The sequence below is a fragment of the Cervus canadensis genome, chromosome 5 (genome assembly GCF_019320065.1).
Source record: "Cervus canadensis isolate Bull #8, Minnesota chromosome 5, ASM1932006v1, whole genome shotgun sequence".
NCBI lineage: Eukaryota > Metazoa > Chordata > Mammalia > Artiodactyla > Cervidae > Cervus > Cervus canadensis.
The window spans coordinates 89954812-89974196 of NC_057390.1; the positions used below are offsets into that span (position 1 = coordinate 89954812).

At 39.2% G+C, this 19385-nt stretch overlaps 1 protein-coding gene across 8 annotated transcripts in view; it reads right to left on the bottom strand.

Moving 5' to 3' along the window:
- The window catches only part of DENND1A (DENN domain containing 1A), a 520849-nt gene that overhangs the window by 252748 nt on the left and 248716 nt on the right, over positions 1-19385 (bottom strand). For all 8 annotated transcript variants that reach the window (XM_043469511.1, XM_043469514.1, XM_043469510.1 and 5 more), the window contains 2 exons: positions 6856-6936; positions 2679-2732 (listed from right to left, as the gene is read on the bottom strand). In XM_043469511.1, the coding sequence (XP_043325446.1) occupies positions 2679-2732; positions 6856-6936 (135 nt within the window). The remainder of the gene's footprint in view (positions 1-2678; positions 2733-6855; positions 6937-19385) is intronic.

The following is a 19385-nucleotide window of genomic DNA, read 5'->3' on the forward strand; positions in this document are numbered from 1 at the left end:
TATTTCTAATCTCAGCAATTGTGGTTTTGAAAATTGAGAAATTACCAGGACTTTCAGGTACCTTACAGTTCTTAAGGAATTCTCAGTCCTTAAAATTAAAAAATGAATTTAACTTAGGCAATGACTGTTATTATAACATTATTTACAATAGCAGAACATTAGAAACAATCTAAATGTCTGTTAATAGGTGAAGCATATAGTTAAAACATGTGGGCATTTCCATGGATTTAACACATGTATTTGCTTTTCTATCTCCTGATACCATGCAACTCTCAGCCCTCAGCCAGGAAAAGTCACAATGATATAATTTTGAAAGGCATAAACCTCAAAGAACAGGAGAAAAGAGAGTAATGGAAGAGAGATGTCAAATTTTTTGGAAGCCAGATGTTACTAAAGAAATGGTTCTCAACCTGGGTCATTCACCCCCAGTGAACTTTTAGCAGTGTCTGGAGACATTCTTAGTTGTCACAGCTGGGGATGGTGGTACCATCTTACAGTGGACAGAGCCCAGGGATGCTGTTGAACACCCTGCAACATACAAGACAACCCTAAACAGCAAAGAATGATCTGGTCCAGGGTATCAAGAGTATCAGTCAAGGTTGAGAAACTAGAGAAGACTGAGTTGGCAGCCCAGAAAAGGCTGGGACCAGGGAAGAGGACAGCAAGCATCCAGCCCAACTCACATCACAGAACTCCAGAAAAGTTCAGGAATTGGAGACATCCAGCACCTCTAAAGGCTGAGGGAAGGGTGCCAATAAAAATAAGAGTATTCAATCCCAAGACTCTCCTCTCCCAGCTCACTCAGCTAGTCAACTAGCATTTTGGCACCCTTCCTGAGAAATAAATGTTTACTTTCTGGTAACCAGAAAGACTTGGGGACACTAGGTATAGCTGAGGACAGGGGATAAATAATTAAACAAAAATAGGAGGGGTGCTTAAAGTATACATGCTAAATGTTCATATCCTATAAGCTACCACCCCACTCAGCTTCCAGAACACCAGTAATAAAGCTTACACTATTGGCAAGAGAAAACTGACTGGTCCAAAAGGAAAGATTTTGATATGATCATTAATATCTAAATAATAGCCAATTTCAATGTTTTCTCCTCTGTGACTCAACCATTCCTTCAAGTAGATGAATATTTAATTTCTAGTTTTATTTCATTGTAATAAAAGACAGTGGCCTATGAAAATCTCAGTTTTCCTATTTTGAATTCATCAGTGCAATCTAGCACATAATCAATTTTTATAAATGTTCCAGATCACATCCCTGGTTTCTGCTCTTTCTATGAGACTTTTCCAGTTTAGGGGGTTTTCTTCACTGTCTATACCTTATTGACTGCTCAATAATCATCTCCTTTAAATTGCAGAAATTCTTCAAATTTTCTAGTTCCTGGTGGCTTCTTCTGCCATTAAGTGGACATTTTTCTCCTTAATTTTATAGTTCTTCTGTCATTTCAATGAAATTTTGAGGGAGATAAAAGGTTAAATTATGGGCTCAAAGGGTAGCAAAGTATATGAGAATTCATTTTCTGGTATCAAAAAGATTAATGTTTGAATTCTAATTCTACCACTTCTTGAAATATTATTCAGCCTTAAAAAAGAAGGAAATTCTGACACGCTACAGCATGGATGAGCCACAAATGCATTATGCTAAGTGAAATAAACCAAACACAAAAGGACAAACATTATATGATTCTCCTTAAATGAGGTGTCTAGAATAGCCAAATTCATACAGTCAGAATAGTGGTTGCCAGGTGATGGAAGGAGAAGGGAAATGAATTGTTTAAAGAGTTGGCTTCAGCTGGGAACGATGAAAAAATTCTGGATATAGATGTTGGTGACACTTGCACAATAATGTAAATGTGTTCACCAATGAAATTATACATTTAAAAGAGGATTAAAAAAGGATTAAAACAGTAAGTTTTATGTTATGTATATTTTGCCACAACTTAAAAAAGTAATCAAGTGCCTTCGTGGTGGTGGTTCTGTATTTAACTCTACATAGTACTATGTACAGTTCAAGTAAAATATTTTGAAATATGTCTTAAGACTAGACTAGATATGTGATTCAGCTTGTTCAGGGGGCAGATATTACCCTCTGCTGTCTCAGGCTCAAGTTCACTGCTAAGTTTTTAAGAGACGGGGGTGGGGGTCCTCACACTTTTATCCAAAAATCCTTTACTTTCTTAAAAGTGAATAAAAAAATGTAGTAGGAGCACAATTCTACTTCAGTATATATACCCTAATAAAGAAATCTTCATATGAGAAGTTCTTTATATAAAAGTATTTTATTTACAAGAAAAAGTAAAACCAACTCAATTCACAACAGCAAGGAAATAGCTAAGTAAATGACACAGCAAATTGAATATTATGCAGTCAAAAAAAATGATTATGAATGAAATGGCAAAATGCCATTATATAATAAGAGGTAATTCTAACTATGTAAATAATACATTCTAAAAAGACTACAATGAGACACCAATATGTTAATAGGTGAGTACTTTGCAAAGTATGAATAATGATTATTCCTTGTCTTCATACTTCTATATTCTCTATATGGTTTTGCTTTTATAATGTATTATTTTTATAGTAGGAAAATATATCCCTTTATTTTCTTTGAAAATTAGTAAAAAATGAAGAATAAAAATTTAATTCACATCTGCCCAAGTACTTACATTCTCAGGGATGCTGGGAAGTTCTCTGGTATCAGGCACAGTAAAATAAGAATGCTGGAAAGAAAAACAAAAGGCATTTATTCTTGTAAAAGTATGCAACAAGCACATTATTCAGAAAACAGGTAAATGATATGAAGATAATTCCTCACTCAACTAAAGAAACAAGCATTTCACTCATAGAGAATAGTCTAAGGAATATTTTCTTTGGATAATACTGGATTAAAGCCAGATACATTAAATCACCATTTGGTAGATGGAGTTCTTTTCCATGGGAGAGGAACATCTTTGGGAAATACAAAAGAACAGTTCAAAGAAGTTAAAGGCTAATTTCTCACATGACATTTTCAGGCTACTGAACACATGAAAGCTGCAGACTTCATAATTTATTGTTCATTGAGGCATGTGGGCTCTAGGGACCAAATATCACTACGTTTACTCATGAATGGTCTTTACCAACCAAACCTGCAACTTAATTTCAGCATCTGAGATTATACTCATCTATAAACTGTAGGCCAAATCTGTCCCAAAGGCCCAAGCGATGTTAAGGACAGCTCCAGTGGAGGGACTGCTGCACTGAGACACTAGATGGCTAACAGTGGAGAATGTCTCTCAACTATGCGTGCTCTCCAAGTAAGCCTCCTGACTTCCAGCGCAAATTCCAGTGAAGGGAGCTGAAACAGTGGAGTTGAAACCCTGACCTGTTCAGAGAACTTTTAAGGAGACATCTCCATGCATGTAACAAGCATGTGTCTCTGAGTTAAATGAAAATAGGATGAACTGATGACACCTCCTCCGTGCTACTAAAGACTCAGAGAACAATGGCAAGCAGGAATGGAAGGAGCTTGGTGCTGGCCAATTAAAGAAGGGATTGTGCAAAGGCCAGGAAAGGTCACATACAGAGAATGTCAGTTTAGCCATGGCCTAAGTTCAAACCTAGACCCCCAAGTGACATTTCAGGAAGTTCCCACCCCCCATTCTTGGATAACTACAAAATAAGTAAGTCTCTGGAAAAATGAGTTGCACAGGCTTCCTAAAATCAAAGGCTTCCAATAACAAAAAGGCCAACAATAACATTATAAGCTATTTTTCTAACATTTGGCAGATATTTACGAACATCTGCTACACGGAAGGCCTTACCTTCCATGTATAAAGTACCACCAGTTACTTTATAAACAGTATCTCTAATTTCCATAGGAAAAGTTAAGGAATTATCTCCATATTACAAATGGGTAAATTAAGGCTTAGAGAAGTAAAGTGACTTAAGGTCATACAGCCAGTTGGTGACAGAACTAGGACTGAAACCAGGTTTGCATAACTAGAGCTATGTTCTTTCCATGATAACGATTGTTATACCTGTGCTTTTTATGAGCAAATTATAGCTAAAGCTATTTGAATTAAATAAACTAAAAAGTAAAAAGCAACAAATATTAAAAGATAACTTAAGAAAACACCCTTTGTAGTGCATCATACCAAAATCTGTGTCTTTGTGTCAAAACATTATAAATTAAGGATTACAATAGAGGGGACATAGGTAAACCTATGTCTGATTCATGTTGATATTTGGTAAAAACCAACACAATAAAGAAATTATCCTTCAATTAAAAATAATAATAATAATAAAAGTAATACAGTAGAGATCATGTAGCATATTCATTATGGGAAACTAATTAAGTCAACTCAAGAACAAAGATTAAAATAGTAAAAGTAAAATACAAGGTTAAATTCGACGCCATGAGATGCCAAATTTTATACCAAATGCCAGAAGGCAGTCCCAGGAAATGTTCAGTAATGGCAGTCCACATGGTGATGAAGTCACTGAATAAGGATTAGCACAGTGAGGGAGAAAGGACTGGAACTGCAGAATCAGCCACTTAATAGTTATGTGATCATAGGCAATTCCACTTAATAGCTCAGAAGCTATTTTTTTTTTAACCTGTAAATGGGAACTGTTCAGAACAACTGTTGTGAAGAATAAATGTTTTATATGTGACGTATCTAGCATTCCATCAATGGTATTTTAATAGAAAATTATTATCACCATTCTCAATTGTTAGTTTATATTCCAATTTTTCTCAATCACCTACAGCAGACACATAGAAACACTCTCTTGTGACTAAAGACAAAAAGTCCAAGACTGTCATTTTATCATCTTTTCAGGCTAGGCTTTATAATCTAGATGAGACTAACTCTTCAGAAATGAAACACATAGAGAGGAATTCCTTGTGAACAGGAAAAAGAAAATATCTGCCTTTACAAATGCAACAGATTGTAAATAGTGGGCCCATGCAATCCCAAAACCAAGTAGTCCCCAGGCTGTCCTTTGAGATTCTGTCTTGCTCCATCGCCCATGAAATGCTGAGACCAGAGGAGGTCAGAAACATTCCTAGAAACCACTGGCATGAAACAGCTGCACCTTCCAACAGTTCTTCCTGCCCTGGCAATGGCTTGTCCTTGAGGCCTGGCAGCCACTCAGGGGAAGGAGAGGCCCTTCCTCCCCAGCAGCTGGTGACCCAGCCCGGCTACTCCCCAGCTACCTGTCAGATGTCATTACAGACTGAAGTAGTGAGATCAAGCTGCTTAGGAAAAGGGACAGAGACAAAGGCAAGGTTGCTTAGCTATGCAGCAAGGAGTGGGGCAGGTTTAAAGCTCATTTCTTCATCTTTTTCAGATATTCTTCCTTACAAAATATTTCTTGGAAAAGACTTCTTTCCCTCCTCTGCTCCATTACAATGAGCAAAAGCCTCTACCAGTTCCTTCTTTCCTTCCTTTCTTTCAACATTCATGGCCTAGTGGGAAAAAACATAGGCTTGGGTTTAAAAGCCCCAATCTCACTGATTAACCATACGACCTTGGATGGGCAAGTATCTTTTCCTCTCTAAGTCTTAACTATGAAATAAGAAGGCCAATATCTATTTTCAGAGTTGTTTTAAACATTAGAGATACATACTTGGCATAAATTATGAACTTGGTATATAGTAGATGTATTATTAGTTATTGGCAGTAATATTGCTTTCAATGTGATCATCATAAAAAACCTTTCCATGTTCATTTTCTTTAAGAGGGCAAATACTGAGATAATTACCACTGACTATCAACACTGTACCTGCTTCTAGTGAAGCTGAAAGACCAAACTTTTTAAACATTCAGACCCCACAACATTGGGGAAAATAGCCCCTGGATGATCAATAGCTGGCCAGAGTGTCCATCTGAGAATTCTGAAGAAGGTCGTGACTAGCATTTGACCCAGAGAATTGCAGTAACTAAAATATGCAAAAAAAAAGAAAGAAAGAAAAAACGCCTTCTTATCTGACACCTTATCTGATAGATGAGGAAATTGAGGTCCATGAGGTTAAAGGTTTTGATTAAGATCACTCAGGTCATTGGCAAAACTATGACTTGGGGGTTGAAATCTCCCAATTTATAATCCAGAGGCTTTTCTACCCAGACCACATAGCACGTGGTCTATGTGAGAGGTCTATAAGCACGTGGTCTATAAGAGAGTTCAAGGAAACAATCTGGCCAGGAATTGTGCTAGGCAGACTCCATTCCCATCCTCAAGAGTGGGCGTTCAGTCCAGTGGGGGAGACAGGAAAACAGGTTGTTCCAAAGTGTTGTGACTAAGTACTGCAAAGTGTACAAGATGCTTGGGACAAAAAAAGAAAACCTTACCTAAGCTTTCGGGGGTGTGAGGGGGGGATTTCGCTGGAATAAAAATTTGAGTTGACTTCTGAAGGATGAGTATGGGTTACCCTGTGTTAAACAGGGGAAAGGTGGTATTGAAGGTCTGGGGAAGCAGGATGGGCTTCAGCAAAGGCACAGACACAGCAGTGTTATGCGGGGGCACGGTGGAGGGGGCGAAGCATGAGGCAGGGAGCCCCAGGACAGGGGTTGAGGAGGCAAGGGTCGGCTGTCCCATTCCAAGCCCAGCACCTGTCATCCAGGAGATGCTAGTGATGGAGTGACAGCCAGGAAGAGAGGAGCATGGGGGCATTTGGGAACCCTCTCTCATGAAATCCTAGAGAAAGAAAGAAATACAACTCCCTGGCCTGTCTTGAGATCTCAGAGTATTTGGGGGTGGGGAAGGTACATATGACAAAAAGACAATCTCATTTGACTTTTTCTTATTGTTAATAATGGAATGGTTCTCAGTGATTGCTAATATTCTGCCCCCACTTACCACGCTGAGATGAACAGACACTCCTGGGTCAGGGATAGGAAGTTTGTACAGAGTTTCGAGAAGCTCATTCCACTGACTCTCCTGAAAGAAATAAAAGGCTTAAGTAACAAAGGCAAGACTGAGCCCTTAGTCAGAGACCTGCAGGGAGGTCTGGGCACACAGTGAACTATGGGCCCTCATGACTGAGGGGGCTGGGGAGGTGCTGGCCCCACAACAGAAATAGGTTTGATATTCAAGTAGAGTTGGACAAAAGACAGTGCTTATGGCTCAATAAAAGAACCAAATAGATCCTCCCACACCAAGTTTGACATTTTCTACTCAGTGAGACACCTACCATGACCGCCTTTTATGGATCATATACCATAAGCTCTCAGCAAATCTATCCTCTCAACTCCATAGCAACAACTTTTAAATGCAAACAATCCCAGCTTACAGGGCGGGGGTGGTAGGGAGAAATAACGATGACACTATAGATCTTGTCTTTATCATCATTACCCTCAATTAATTTTATTGAGTGTTCACCAGATACACACAGCAGCCTCCAATTATGGAAAGTTAAAAATGAACTACTACAACAGCATGCAATAGAGGATGGTGGCTGTGCATTTTAATTAGTGAAATCGAGCCACAGGATGAAACATAAAGCAGTACAAATTATTCGACTGAAAACAGATTCACCTTTAAAATGCTCAAAAGAACATTGCTTACAGAATCATCCCAAAGCTATTTCTCCCACCCTGCGGAAATCCCTACGCTGATGAAATAGTAATAAACTTACATTTGTACCCATTTGGTAGCTGCTTTCAGCCTCACAACTACCTCACTTTACAGACTGAAAACCAAGGCTCCGAAGGGTAAAGCAACTTGGCTCACATCAGCCAGCTGGGAACTGCACAGCCAGAAGCTAACAACAGGTTTTCTGTGTTCAAACCCAGAGCCCTCGCTGCTGTTCACAGCTGTCTTTATTAGTGAATTTAAAGGAGAGGAAAAAGAGGATAAGCCCAGATTAAAATCATGTTTTCAATCTGAATTCATAAATTACTCAAATTTCTCAGAGGGTAGGAATGAACATGTGCAGGCACACAAGTTTAATTTTGCTTTGAAACAATCTCAAACTTAAACAGAAGAATTTTAGGACACTACGAAAAAAAAGAAAATCTTTACTTTCTATTTGAGGGTGGATTACCAATATTATGCCCTGTCATCCATAAACACCAAGGATATTCTCCTACATAACCACAATCAGGAAATTAACACTGAAACAACATTATCATCTAATCCTCAGGTCCTACCAAATGTTGCCAATTGTGCCAATAATGTCTTTAGTAGCAAAATAATCCAGTTCAGAAACAAGTGCTGCCTTCAGTTGCTGCGACTCTAGTTTCCATCAGTCAGAACAGTTCCTACATTTGTAAGAACTTGACAGTGAAACCAATCACTTTGTACAATAATGCTCACTTGTCTGATGTTTTCTACTGATTCAGATTGCAATTTATCCCATTTCTGCTGAGGCTCACTTTAATCATTTGATTAATTCATCTGATGTCTCCTCTATAAGATCACTCATTCTCCCTCTGTGTTGAGTAAGCACTTTGTGAAGCAATACTTTGTCTAAATAACACATTCCCCTTTTAATTTATCTATTTACTTATTTATATTAGTATGCACACAAGGTCTCCTGTTTTATTCAATGGGTTATAATCCTTTGGTATCATTATTTGTTCTGATGCTCAGATTGTCCCAGATATGACCAGTGGAAATCCTTTGCTCCTTCAAACTCACTTTTGTGTCTTTCTGGCGTTTTTACATCATTTTTTTAGATTTTAATTTCTTATAATTTTTCACTTTATTACTGTTTGAAACAAAGTAGTGACTCTAACATCATGAACAATTAAATAAGGAAGCAGGACTGCAGAGTAGAGAAGATAAATAATTTCCACAAAGCAGAAAAAAAAAAAAAAGGAACTTTATTCAGTGAGTTCTCTATGACCAACATGATCAACAAATTTTGAACTGCAATTTCACTCTATGTCTTTAACCAATTATTCCTCTGGCTCAGCTTTATTTATTTATTTTTGGGCAATAGTATACAAAGTTTTTTATTTGTATTTTTAAATTAATTTTTATTGGAGTATTATGGTTGCTTTACAATGTTGTGTGAGTTAGCAAGTGAATCAGTTGTATGTATACACATAGCCCCTATTTTTTATGTTCCGTCCCGTTTAGGTCACACAGAGCACTGAGTCAGGTCCCTGTGCAGTAGGTTCTCATTAGTTATCTACCTTCTGCAGAGAGTGTATAGTTATCAACCCCAATCACCCAGTTCATCTCACCCTCCCTTCCCTGCATTGGTATCCAGATGTTTGTTCTCTACAACTGTGTCTCTATTTCTGCTTTACAAATAAGTTCATCTGTACCATTTTTCTAGATTTCACATACAAGCAATATTACATATTTGTTTTTCTTTCTGACTTATTTCACTCTGCATGAAATAAGTATCTAGATCCATTCACGTCTCTGCAAATGACACAATTTCACTCCTTTTTATGGCTGAGCAATATTCCACTGTATACATGTATGACATCTTCATCTATACCTCTGCTGATGGACATTTGGGTTGTTTTCATGTCCTGGCTATTGTAAATAGTGCTACAATGAACACTGGGGTGCATGTATCTTTTTCAAGTATGGCTTCCTCTGGGTATATGCCCAAGAATGGAATTGCTGGGTCATATGGTAGTTCTATTTTTAGTATTTTAATGAAACTCCATACTGTTCTCCATGGGTTTCCCAGGTGGCGCTAGTGGTAATGAATCCATCTGCCAACGCAGAAGATGCAAGAGACATGGGTTCAATCCCTGGGTCAGAACTATCCCCTGAAGCAGGAAATGGCAGCCCGCTCCAGTATTCTTGCCTGGAAAATTCCACAGACAGAAGCACCTGGTGGGCTACAGTTCATGGGGCCGCAAAGAATTGAACACGACCGAGCACATACTGTTCTCCATGGTGGCTATACCAACTTACATTCCCAACAACAGTGTGGGAGAATTTCCCTTTCTCCACAACCTCTCCAGCATCTACTGCGTGTAGATTTTTTAAAAAAATATTTCATTTATTCAGCTGTACTGGGTCTTAGTTGCAGCAAGCAGGATCTAGTTCCCTGACCAGGGATCAAACCCAGGTCCCCTGCACTGGGAGCAAGGAGTCTTAGCCACTGGACCACCAGGGAAATCCCTGTAGATTTTCAGACGATGGTTATTCTGACCAGTATGAGGTGATACCTCATTGGCATTCATTTGATTTGATTGTCATTCATTTCTCTAATAATTAGTGATGCTGAGCATCTTTTCATGTGTTTGTTGGCCATCTTAATGTCTTCTTTGGAGAAATGTCTATTTAGGTCTTCAGCCTATTTTTTTCTATTGGGCTGTTTGGTTTTTTAATACTTAGCTGCATAAACTGTTTGTATATTTTGAAGATAAATCCCTTATCAGCTGCTTTATTTGCAAACATTTCCCCCCATTCTGAGGGTGGTCTTTTAATCTTGTTTATGATTTCCTTTGCTGTGCAAAAGCTTTTAAGTTTAATTCGGTCCCATTTGTTTATTTTTATTTTCATTTACATTATTCTAGGAGGTGGGTCAAAAAAAGATCTTGCTGTGATTTATGTCAAAGAGTGCCGAAGAGTGCCCTGCCTATGTTTTCCTCTAAGAGTGTCCAGCATTATATTTAGGTCTTTAATCCATTTTGAGTTTATTTTTGTGTATGGTGTTAGGGAGTGTTCTAACACATTCTTTAACATGAAGCTGTCCAGTTTTCCCAGCATCACTTATTCGAAAGACTGTCTTTTACCCCCTGTATTTCCTTGCCCCCGATGTCATAGACTAGGTGACCACAGGAGTATGGGTTTACCTCTGAGCTTTCTATCCTGCTCCATTGATCTATAATTCTGCTTTTGTTCCAGTATCATGCTGCCTTGATTACTGTAGCTTTGTAGTAAGGTCTGAAGTCAGGGAGCCTCATTCCTCTAGCTCCATTTTTCTTTCTCCAGATCACTTTGGCTATTTGGGATCTCTTTTGTTTCCATACAAATTGTAAAAAATTTTGTTCTTATTCTGTGGAAAATGCCACAGGTCATTTGATAGGGATTGCACTGAATCTATAGATTGCTTTGGGTAGAAGAGTCTTTTTCATAATATTAAGTCTTCTAATCCAAGAACATGGTATATCTCTCCATTTGTGTCATCTTTGACTTCTTTCATCAGCGTCTTAAGTTTTCTAGGTACAGTCTTTTGCCTCCTTAGGTAGGTTTATTCCTAGGTCTTTTATTCTTTTTGTTGCAATGATAAATGGGGTTGTCGCCTTAATTTCTCTTTCTGATCCTGTTAGTGTATAGGGATGCAAGAGATTTCTGTGTATTAATTTTTTATCCTGCAACTTTACCAAATTGATTGATTAGCTCTAGTAGTTTTCTGGTGGCATCTTTAGGATTCTCTATGTATAGTATCGTGCCATCTGCAAACAGTGACAGTTTTACTACTTCTTTTCCAGTTGGGTTCCTTTTTAAGATTACTTTTTCTTCTCTGATTGCCACGGTAGGACTTCCAAAACTATGTTGAATAAGAGTGATGAGAGTGGATACCCTTGTCTTGTTTCTGATCTTAAGAAACGCTTTCAACTTTTCCCCACTGAGAACGATGGTTGCTGTGGGTTTGTCTTATATGGCCTTTAAGGTAGGTAGGTTCCTTTTATGCCCTCTTTCTGGAGAGTTTTTATCATAAACGTGTGTTGAATTTTGTAAAAAGCTTTTTCTGCATCTATTGAGATGGTCATGTGGTTTTTATTTTTCAGTCTGTTATTATGGTGTATCACTTAACTGATTTGCATGTATTGAAGAATTCTTGCATCTCTGGGATAAATTCCACTTGATCATGGTGCATTGGTGGTTTGCTAATATTTTGTGGAGGATTTTTGCATCTGTGTTTCTTGGTGATATTGGCCGGTAATTTTCTTTTTTTGTGATATCTTTGTCTGGTTTGGGTATCAGGGTGATTGATGGTGGCCTTGCAGAGTAAGCCTGGGAGTGTCCCTCCTTCTGTAATTTTCCAGAAGTTAGAGAAGGTATTAGCTCTTCTCTAAATAAATATTTACTGAAAGGACTGATGCTGAAGCTGAAACTCCGATACTTTGGCCACCTCATGTGAAGAGCTGACTCATTGGAGAAGACCCTGATGCTGGGAAGGATTGGGGGCAGGAGGAGAAGGGGATGACAGAGGATGAGATGGCTGGATGGCATCACCGACTCGATGGACATGAGTTTGAGTAAACTCCGGGAGTTGGTGATGGACAGGGAGGCCTGGCGTGCTGCGATTCATGGGGTCGCAAAGAGTCGGACACGACTGAGCGACTGAACTGAACTGAAATATTTGATAGGATTTACCTGTGGAGCCATCGGGTCCCAGACTTCTGCTTGTTGGAAGATTTTTAATCACAGTTTCAATTTCATTACTTGTGATTAGACTACTCATATTTTCTATTTCTTCCTGGTTTAGTCTTGGAAGGTTTGTCCCTTTCTTCCAGGTAGTCCATTTTATTGGCATATAGTTGCTTGTAGTAGTCTCTTACGATCCTTTGTATTTCTGCAGTGTCAACTGTAATTTTTTTCATTTCTAGTTTTACTGATTTGAGTCCTTTGCCTTTTATTCTTGATGAGTCTGGCTAAAGGTTTATTAATTTTATTTATCGTCTCAAAGAAACAGTGTTTAGTTTCACTGATTGTTGCTATCGTTTTCTTCTTTTCCATTTCATTTATTTCTGCTCTGATCTTTATGATTCCTTTCCTTCTATTAACTTTGAGGGCTTTTTGTTTTTCTTTCTCCAGCTGCTTTAGGTATAACCCTAGGTTGTTCAAGATTTTCCTTTTTTGTTTTTTTGGTGGAACTGTATTGCTATACACTTCCCTCTTAGAACTGCTTCTGCTGCATCCCACAGGTTTTGGGTGGTGTTTTCATTACCATTTGTTTCTAAGCATTTTTTTAATGTCCTCTCTGATGTCTTCAGGGATCCACTGGTTATCTAGTAGCATGCTGTTCAGCCTCCATGTGTTTGTGTTTTTCACGGGTCTTTTTTTTTCCTATGCAAGTGTGACAGTCGCTCAGTCGTGTCCGACTCTTTCTTACCCCCTGGGCTATACAGTCCATGGAATTCTCCAGGTCAGAATACTGGAGTATTGAATACTGAATACCCCAGTTCCCTTCTCCAGGGGATCTTCCCAACCCAGGGATCGAACCCAGATCTCCAATATTGCAGGCCGATTCTTTACCAGCTGAGCCACAAGGGAAGCCTTAAACCTGATTTCTAATCTCACAGGGTTGTGGTCATGCTTGATATGATTTCAATTTTATTAAATTTACTGAGGCTTTATAGTAAAATAAATTAAAAAAAAATTTTTTTCCCAAGGCTTAGTTTGTGACCTAAGATGTTATCTATCCTGGAGAATGTTCTGTGAGCACTTGAGAAGAAACTATATTCTGCAGCTTTTGGATGGAATGTCTATAAATATCAATTAAGTCTATCTGGCCTAATGTATCATTAAAAGCTTCTGTTTCCGTATGAATTTTCTGTCTGGATGATTTGTCCATTGCTGTAGGTAGGGTGTTAAACTCCACCACAGTTATTGTTACAGTCGATTTCCCCTTTTATGTCTGTTAGTGTTTGTCTTATATATTGAGGTGTTCCTATGTTTGGTGCACAAATATTTAAAATGGTTATATCTTCTTTTTGGATTGATCCCTTGATCATTATGTAGTGTCCTGCCTTGTCTCTTGTAAGAGTCTTTATTTTAAATTCTATTTTGTCTGATATGAGTATTGTTACTCCAGCTTTCTTTTGACTTCTATTTGCATATGGTATCTTTTTCCATCCTCCTACTTTCACTCTACATGTGTCCCTAGCTCTGAAGTACAGTCTCTTGTAGACTGCATATATATATATAGTTCATGTCCTTTTATCCATTCAGCCAGACTCTGTCTTTTGGTTGGAGCATTTAAAACATTTACATTTAAGGTATTTATCTATACATATGTTCCTACTGCCATTTTCTTAATTATTTTGGTTGTGTTTTGTAGAGTTTTTTTTTCTCTTATATTTCCCTCTTAAAGAAGGTCCTTTAGCACGTATTATAAAGCTGGTTTGGTGTGCTGAATTCTCTTAGCTTTTGCTTATCTGTACAGTTTTTCATTTCTCCATCAAATCTGAATGGAGATCCTTACTGGGTAGAGTAATCTTGCTGTGTGTTTAGTCACTCAGTCATGTCTGACTTTCTGTGACCCCATGGACTGCAGTCTGCCAGGCTCCTTTGTCCATGGGGATCCTCCAGGCAAGGATACTGGAGTGGATTGCTATGCCCTCCTCCAGAGGGTCTTCCCAACCCAGGCCACATTGCAGGTGGATTCTTTACTGACTGAGCCACCAGAGAAGCCTAAGAATGCTGGAGTGGGTAGCCTATCCCTTCTCCAGAGGATCTTTTAACCCAGGAATCAAACCAGGGTCTCCTGCATTGCAAGTATATTCTTTACCAGCTGAGCTACCAGGGAAATCTTGGTAGTAGGTCTTTCCTTTTGTCATTTTAAATATAGCCTTCCACTCCTTCTGGCCTGCATGCTGCTGCTGCTGCTAAGTCGCTTCAGTTGAGTCCGACTCTGTGCGACCCCATAGACGGCAGCCCACCAGGCTCCGCCGTCCCTGGGATTCTCCAGGCAAGAACACTGGAGTGGGTTGCATTTCCCTCTCCAATGCATGAAAGTGAAAAGTGAAAGTGAAGTCACTCAGTCGTGTCCGACTCTTAGCGACCCCATGGACTGCAGCCCACCAGGCTCCGCCGTCCATGGGATTTTCCAGGCAAGAGTACTGGAGTGGGGTGTCATTGCCTTCTCCGTCTGGCCTGCATAGTTTCTGCTAAAAAATCTTATGGGGAATCGCCCTGTATGTTATTTGCTGCTTTTTCAATGTATTTTCATTGTATTTAATTTTTGCTAGCATGTTCCCCCATGGATTTATCCTGTATAAGACTTTCTGCAGTTCCTGGACTTGAGTGACTATTTCCTTTCCCATGTTAGGGAAGTTTTTGACTCTAATTTTCAAATATTTTCTCAGACCGTTTCTCTTCTTCTTCTGGAATCCCTACAAATCAAATGCTGCTGTTGCATTTAATGTTGTCACAGAGGTCTCTGAGACTGTCCTCATTTCTTTTCATTCTTTTTTCTTCATTCTGCTCAGCAGCAGTATTTCCATCATTCTATCTTCCAGCTCATTTATCCATTCTTCTGCTCAGTTAGTCTGTTATTGATTCCTTCCAGTGTATTTTTCATTTCAGTTATTGCATTGTTCATCCATGATTATTCTTTAGTTTACTTCTAGGTCCTTGTTATCTTGTTGATCCATGCCTCTATTCTATTTCTGAGATCTTGGATCATCTTTATTATATACTCTGAATTCTTTTTCAGTTAGATTGTCTATTTCCTCCCTTCATTTACTTGGTCCTTTGGGTTTTTACCTAGCTCCTTCATCTGCAATATTTTTTCTGTTATCTCAATTTGTCTAACTTACTGTGCTTGCAGTCTCCTTTCTGATGGCTGTAGGGTCACAGTTTCTCTTGCTTCTGGTTTCTGGCCTCCAGTGGGTCAGGTTGGTCCAGGAGCTTGTGTAGGCTTCCTGGTGGGAGGGACCAGTGCCTGTGCTCCGGTAGGCTGGGCTGAGTCCTGACACTCTGATGGTAAGGGTTACATTAGGGGGGTGTGTTTTGGGGTGTCTGTGAGCTTACGATGACTTTAAGCACCCTGTTTGTTGGTGGGTGGGATTGTGTTCCTATCTCGCTGGTTGTTTGGCCTAGAGTATCCAACACTGGAGTCTGCAAAAAATGAGTGGAGCCAAGTCTTGGTATCTAAGCTAACAGCTGTCCCTTCCCTAGGTCTGCCCGCCAACCCCCACGTTTCAGCACCCAGCCTCCCTCCACACCGGCAGACACATAACTCAGGCTGGGGTATGCAGTGTTGCACAGATCTCATTCTGGCCTACCTTCCACAGACTGGTTGCTGGTTCCCCTCCGATCCTCTGAAGTTCCTTCTTTGTCCCAGCTGATTTCCCCAGAGTGAAGGGGTTTCTCTGAGTGTAGGAATGCCTCCTCATCCCTCAGCTCCCTGCAAGGGGTGCTGTTCCCTTCCTATTTCCTCTTTTCTTTCTTTCATCCTATTTGGTTATGTGGGGATTTTTCTTGTGCTTTTAGGTGTCCAGAGACTTCCGCTATCGTTCAGTAGGTACTCTGTGAGAACAGAGAACAGTTCCATTTGCAGATATATTATTGATGTACTTGTGAGGATAGGTGAATTCCACATCCTCCTATTCTCCCATCTTGACCCCACCCTACCCCAAAATGTTTTGAGCACCTCCTCACTTTTGGCACAAAAAGATATTCCAGACTCATCTTACACTTTTCACAAGTATAAGAAGAATTAGACATTTCTTCATGGAGTCCCTGCTCCTTTCAGTAGAAAATGGATTTCCATTCAGTCGCTCAGCTGTGTCTGACTCTTTGTGACCCCACTGACTGTTTTCCAGCATCAGGGTCTTTTCTAATGAGTCAGTTCTTCACATCAGGTGGCCAAAGTATTAGAGCTTCAGCATCAGTCCTTCCAATGAATATTCAGGACTGATTTCCTTTAGGATGGACTGGTTGGATCTCCCTGCAGTCCAAGGGACTCTCAAGAGTCTTCTCCAACACTACAGTTCAAAAGCATCAATTCTTCAGCACTCAGCTTTCTTTACGGTGCAACTCTCACATCCATAATGACTATTGAAGAAACCACAGCTTTGACTAGAAAATGGATTTAGGAACCAAGATTTCAGTACTTGGGTGTATGCTCACTGCTACTTGTGTGTAGTGGATACTTGGGTGTGCTCATTGCTACTCATATATAGTGGAAAAATGGGGGTGCTCACTGATACTTGTGTACTGTGGACCCCAGACCCTTTCAATGGATAGGGCCAAGGAATATCTCTCACACACACACACAACCCACAGTACACAGTTACATCTCCATTTTCTTTATCTATCACATATACTGAAAGCCATGGGTTCACATCAATGACTCTAATTTCAATCCAGCACAGGAATAATTCTAGTTTCTTCTCTTTATATATTTTAACTATATTCTAGCCAAAGTGAAAAATGTTGTCTTTATTTCCTTAATATATTGACTTGCTTGTATGTAAGCAATCTTTTATCACTGTCCCTACCTCCCTCTCCATCTAGATAGCCTTCTTACTTTGCTCAAATACTGACATCCAGTGCTAGGCCACCAGTATCTGCCCCCCTCCCCTGGATCTCCCACCAACAAAAACGCCCTCCTTACCCCAGGGTCCATCACCCCAGTGCTGGGCCATTGTTGCTGTCCTCTTTCCCATGTGCCTCCTCTAGGTCCCACAGAAGTTCTGATATCTGGTGTCCAAATAAAGCCAAGCCACTGTCACCACTGTCCCACATAAATAACTGCCTCATTGCTTAGCCTCCAACACCCTCAAACAGACTGCTCACTCTCTCTCTGGATCAGACGCCCTCCTCACCCTCTGCCATCGCTTCTGCAGGGATGTCATCATTGCCTTATTCAGGGCCTGATAATCACTGTGTGTCAGTGACTCAAACAGACACCCTCATGATGTAGCTTAGACTCTGTCCTCCACGCTGAGCCATCATGGTCACTCCCCATGCCCTTAATTGAAGCCTACCTACCCTGGACAACTTTCTCAATGACTTCTGGACTTGGGGAAGAATGGTTGTTGTTTTTTTTTTTAAATGAAAGCTCTTTCCACCTGTTCTAATCTGATAATGCACACCTTGCAAATAATCAAGCCAGTTGCAAGCAGACTATCTATCTTCTGTGTCATAATTTCTTTAACCAGAAGAAATTCAATAAACAGAGTCTTTCATATAAGGGAAACAGACTCCACTAGAACAGATCACTGATCTCAGTTTCCAACATTCCAAGAGGCAGGGCCCTTAACTGGGGCAAAGGCCCAGAGGATTGGTACACCAGTTTTATAGAGTAATAATCCTATCTCCCCTATGCATAGTTTGTACCCACCTAATATTTCCTATATCCCAAGACATGTTTTTAAAAGTCTAGTAAATTGTTTTTTTTTTTTTTTAATGACCGGAGCTTATATATGGTGGGGAAAAAAATGTGAGTTAAGTTCCAATTGTAAGACTGTTAAGAGCCTACATGTTATACAATTCTATTTACTAAAGACATCTTTCAGTTTTAAATTAAAAACAACAACAACAAATGTTTGACAAAAGTGAACCATGAATTGGAAATCAATGAACAGATCCAAGATGGCCTCAACTCATTCATCAAAGAGTAAACCACTTCTTTTATGACGGAATTCCCTGATACCTAAAGCATTCTTTCAGAATGAGTACAGTGATCTAGGGAGCCATTTCTATTAGTTATTTCTTCCATTTACTGTGGCCTCTGGAATACACTTGCCAATGAGTAAATCTAACTTAAAGATTTATCCATTATTCACACAATTTCTACCTTTTCTTAAAAAAATAGCATTTCCCAAAGTGTGTTCCAGGAAACACTGGTATCTCAGAATGTTGTTAATATTTGTCAAGGAATTAAAAGGTATGGGGCCAAATAAGTTGTAAATTTCTGGGTAACATAGATTTCTCCACTGTAGGACTTTTCAGAGTCTATGTTACAAGAATTTTAAGGAAACAAAAATGAGGCACAGCTTCCCCTTTCCCTGACCCCAGTATTACTCACCTATGGTACTCTTTTTGAATGGAGCATTTTTTAGAACTGATGTTCTGTAGACAATATGATGGGGAAAACTCTAACATTTAACAATAATGTATCTCTTTAATTAAAACTCTTAGACTATTTACAAGAAAGGAAACTATAAGAAGCTAGATATATAGACAAATATTCAACTAACTAATAATCAAAGAAATGAAATTAAAACAATGAGAACTGTTCACTTGTCAAGGACGCAATGAAGTCATCAAAAGCTAGTGATGCGAGTGTGGTAACCCAGGCACTCCTGTACTTTGCCAGTAAATGGTATCTTTTACCCTTTACTGGCAAAATACAGGAGTACGATTCTTCTGGAAAGAAGCTTGGCAAATGCTTTAAAACGTTTATGTCTACTAACCTTCAAATGGCCCATCTGAGATCCTCTTTTTAAGGAAACACTCCAAAATGAAGAAAATGTTTTATGTTCAAAGATGTTAATGGCTATACTTATAATAGTGAAAAAAAATCCCAAATAATGAAAATTCCTGATAACAGAGAAATGTCTCAGTAAACCAAGGTACATGATACATGATGTGCAGCCATGGAAAAGATTTACAATGTTTATATTATCATGGAATAAATGTTTCCATTATTGTGGTACCTAAAACTGTCGGTTTCAAAAGCCTAAATACAGTTTCAGTTGCCTCTTGACACCCATGGAAGATACTTCAGCATG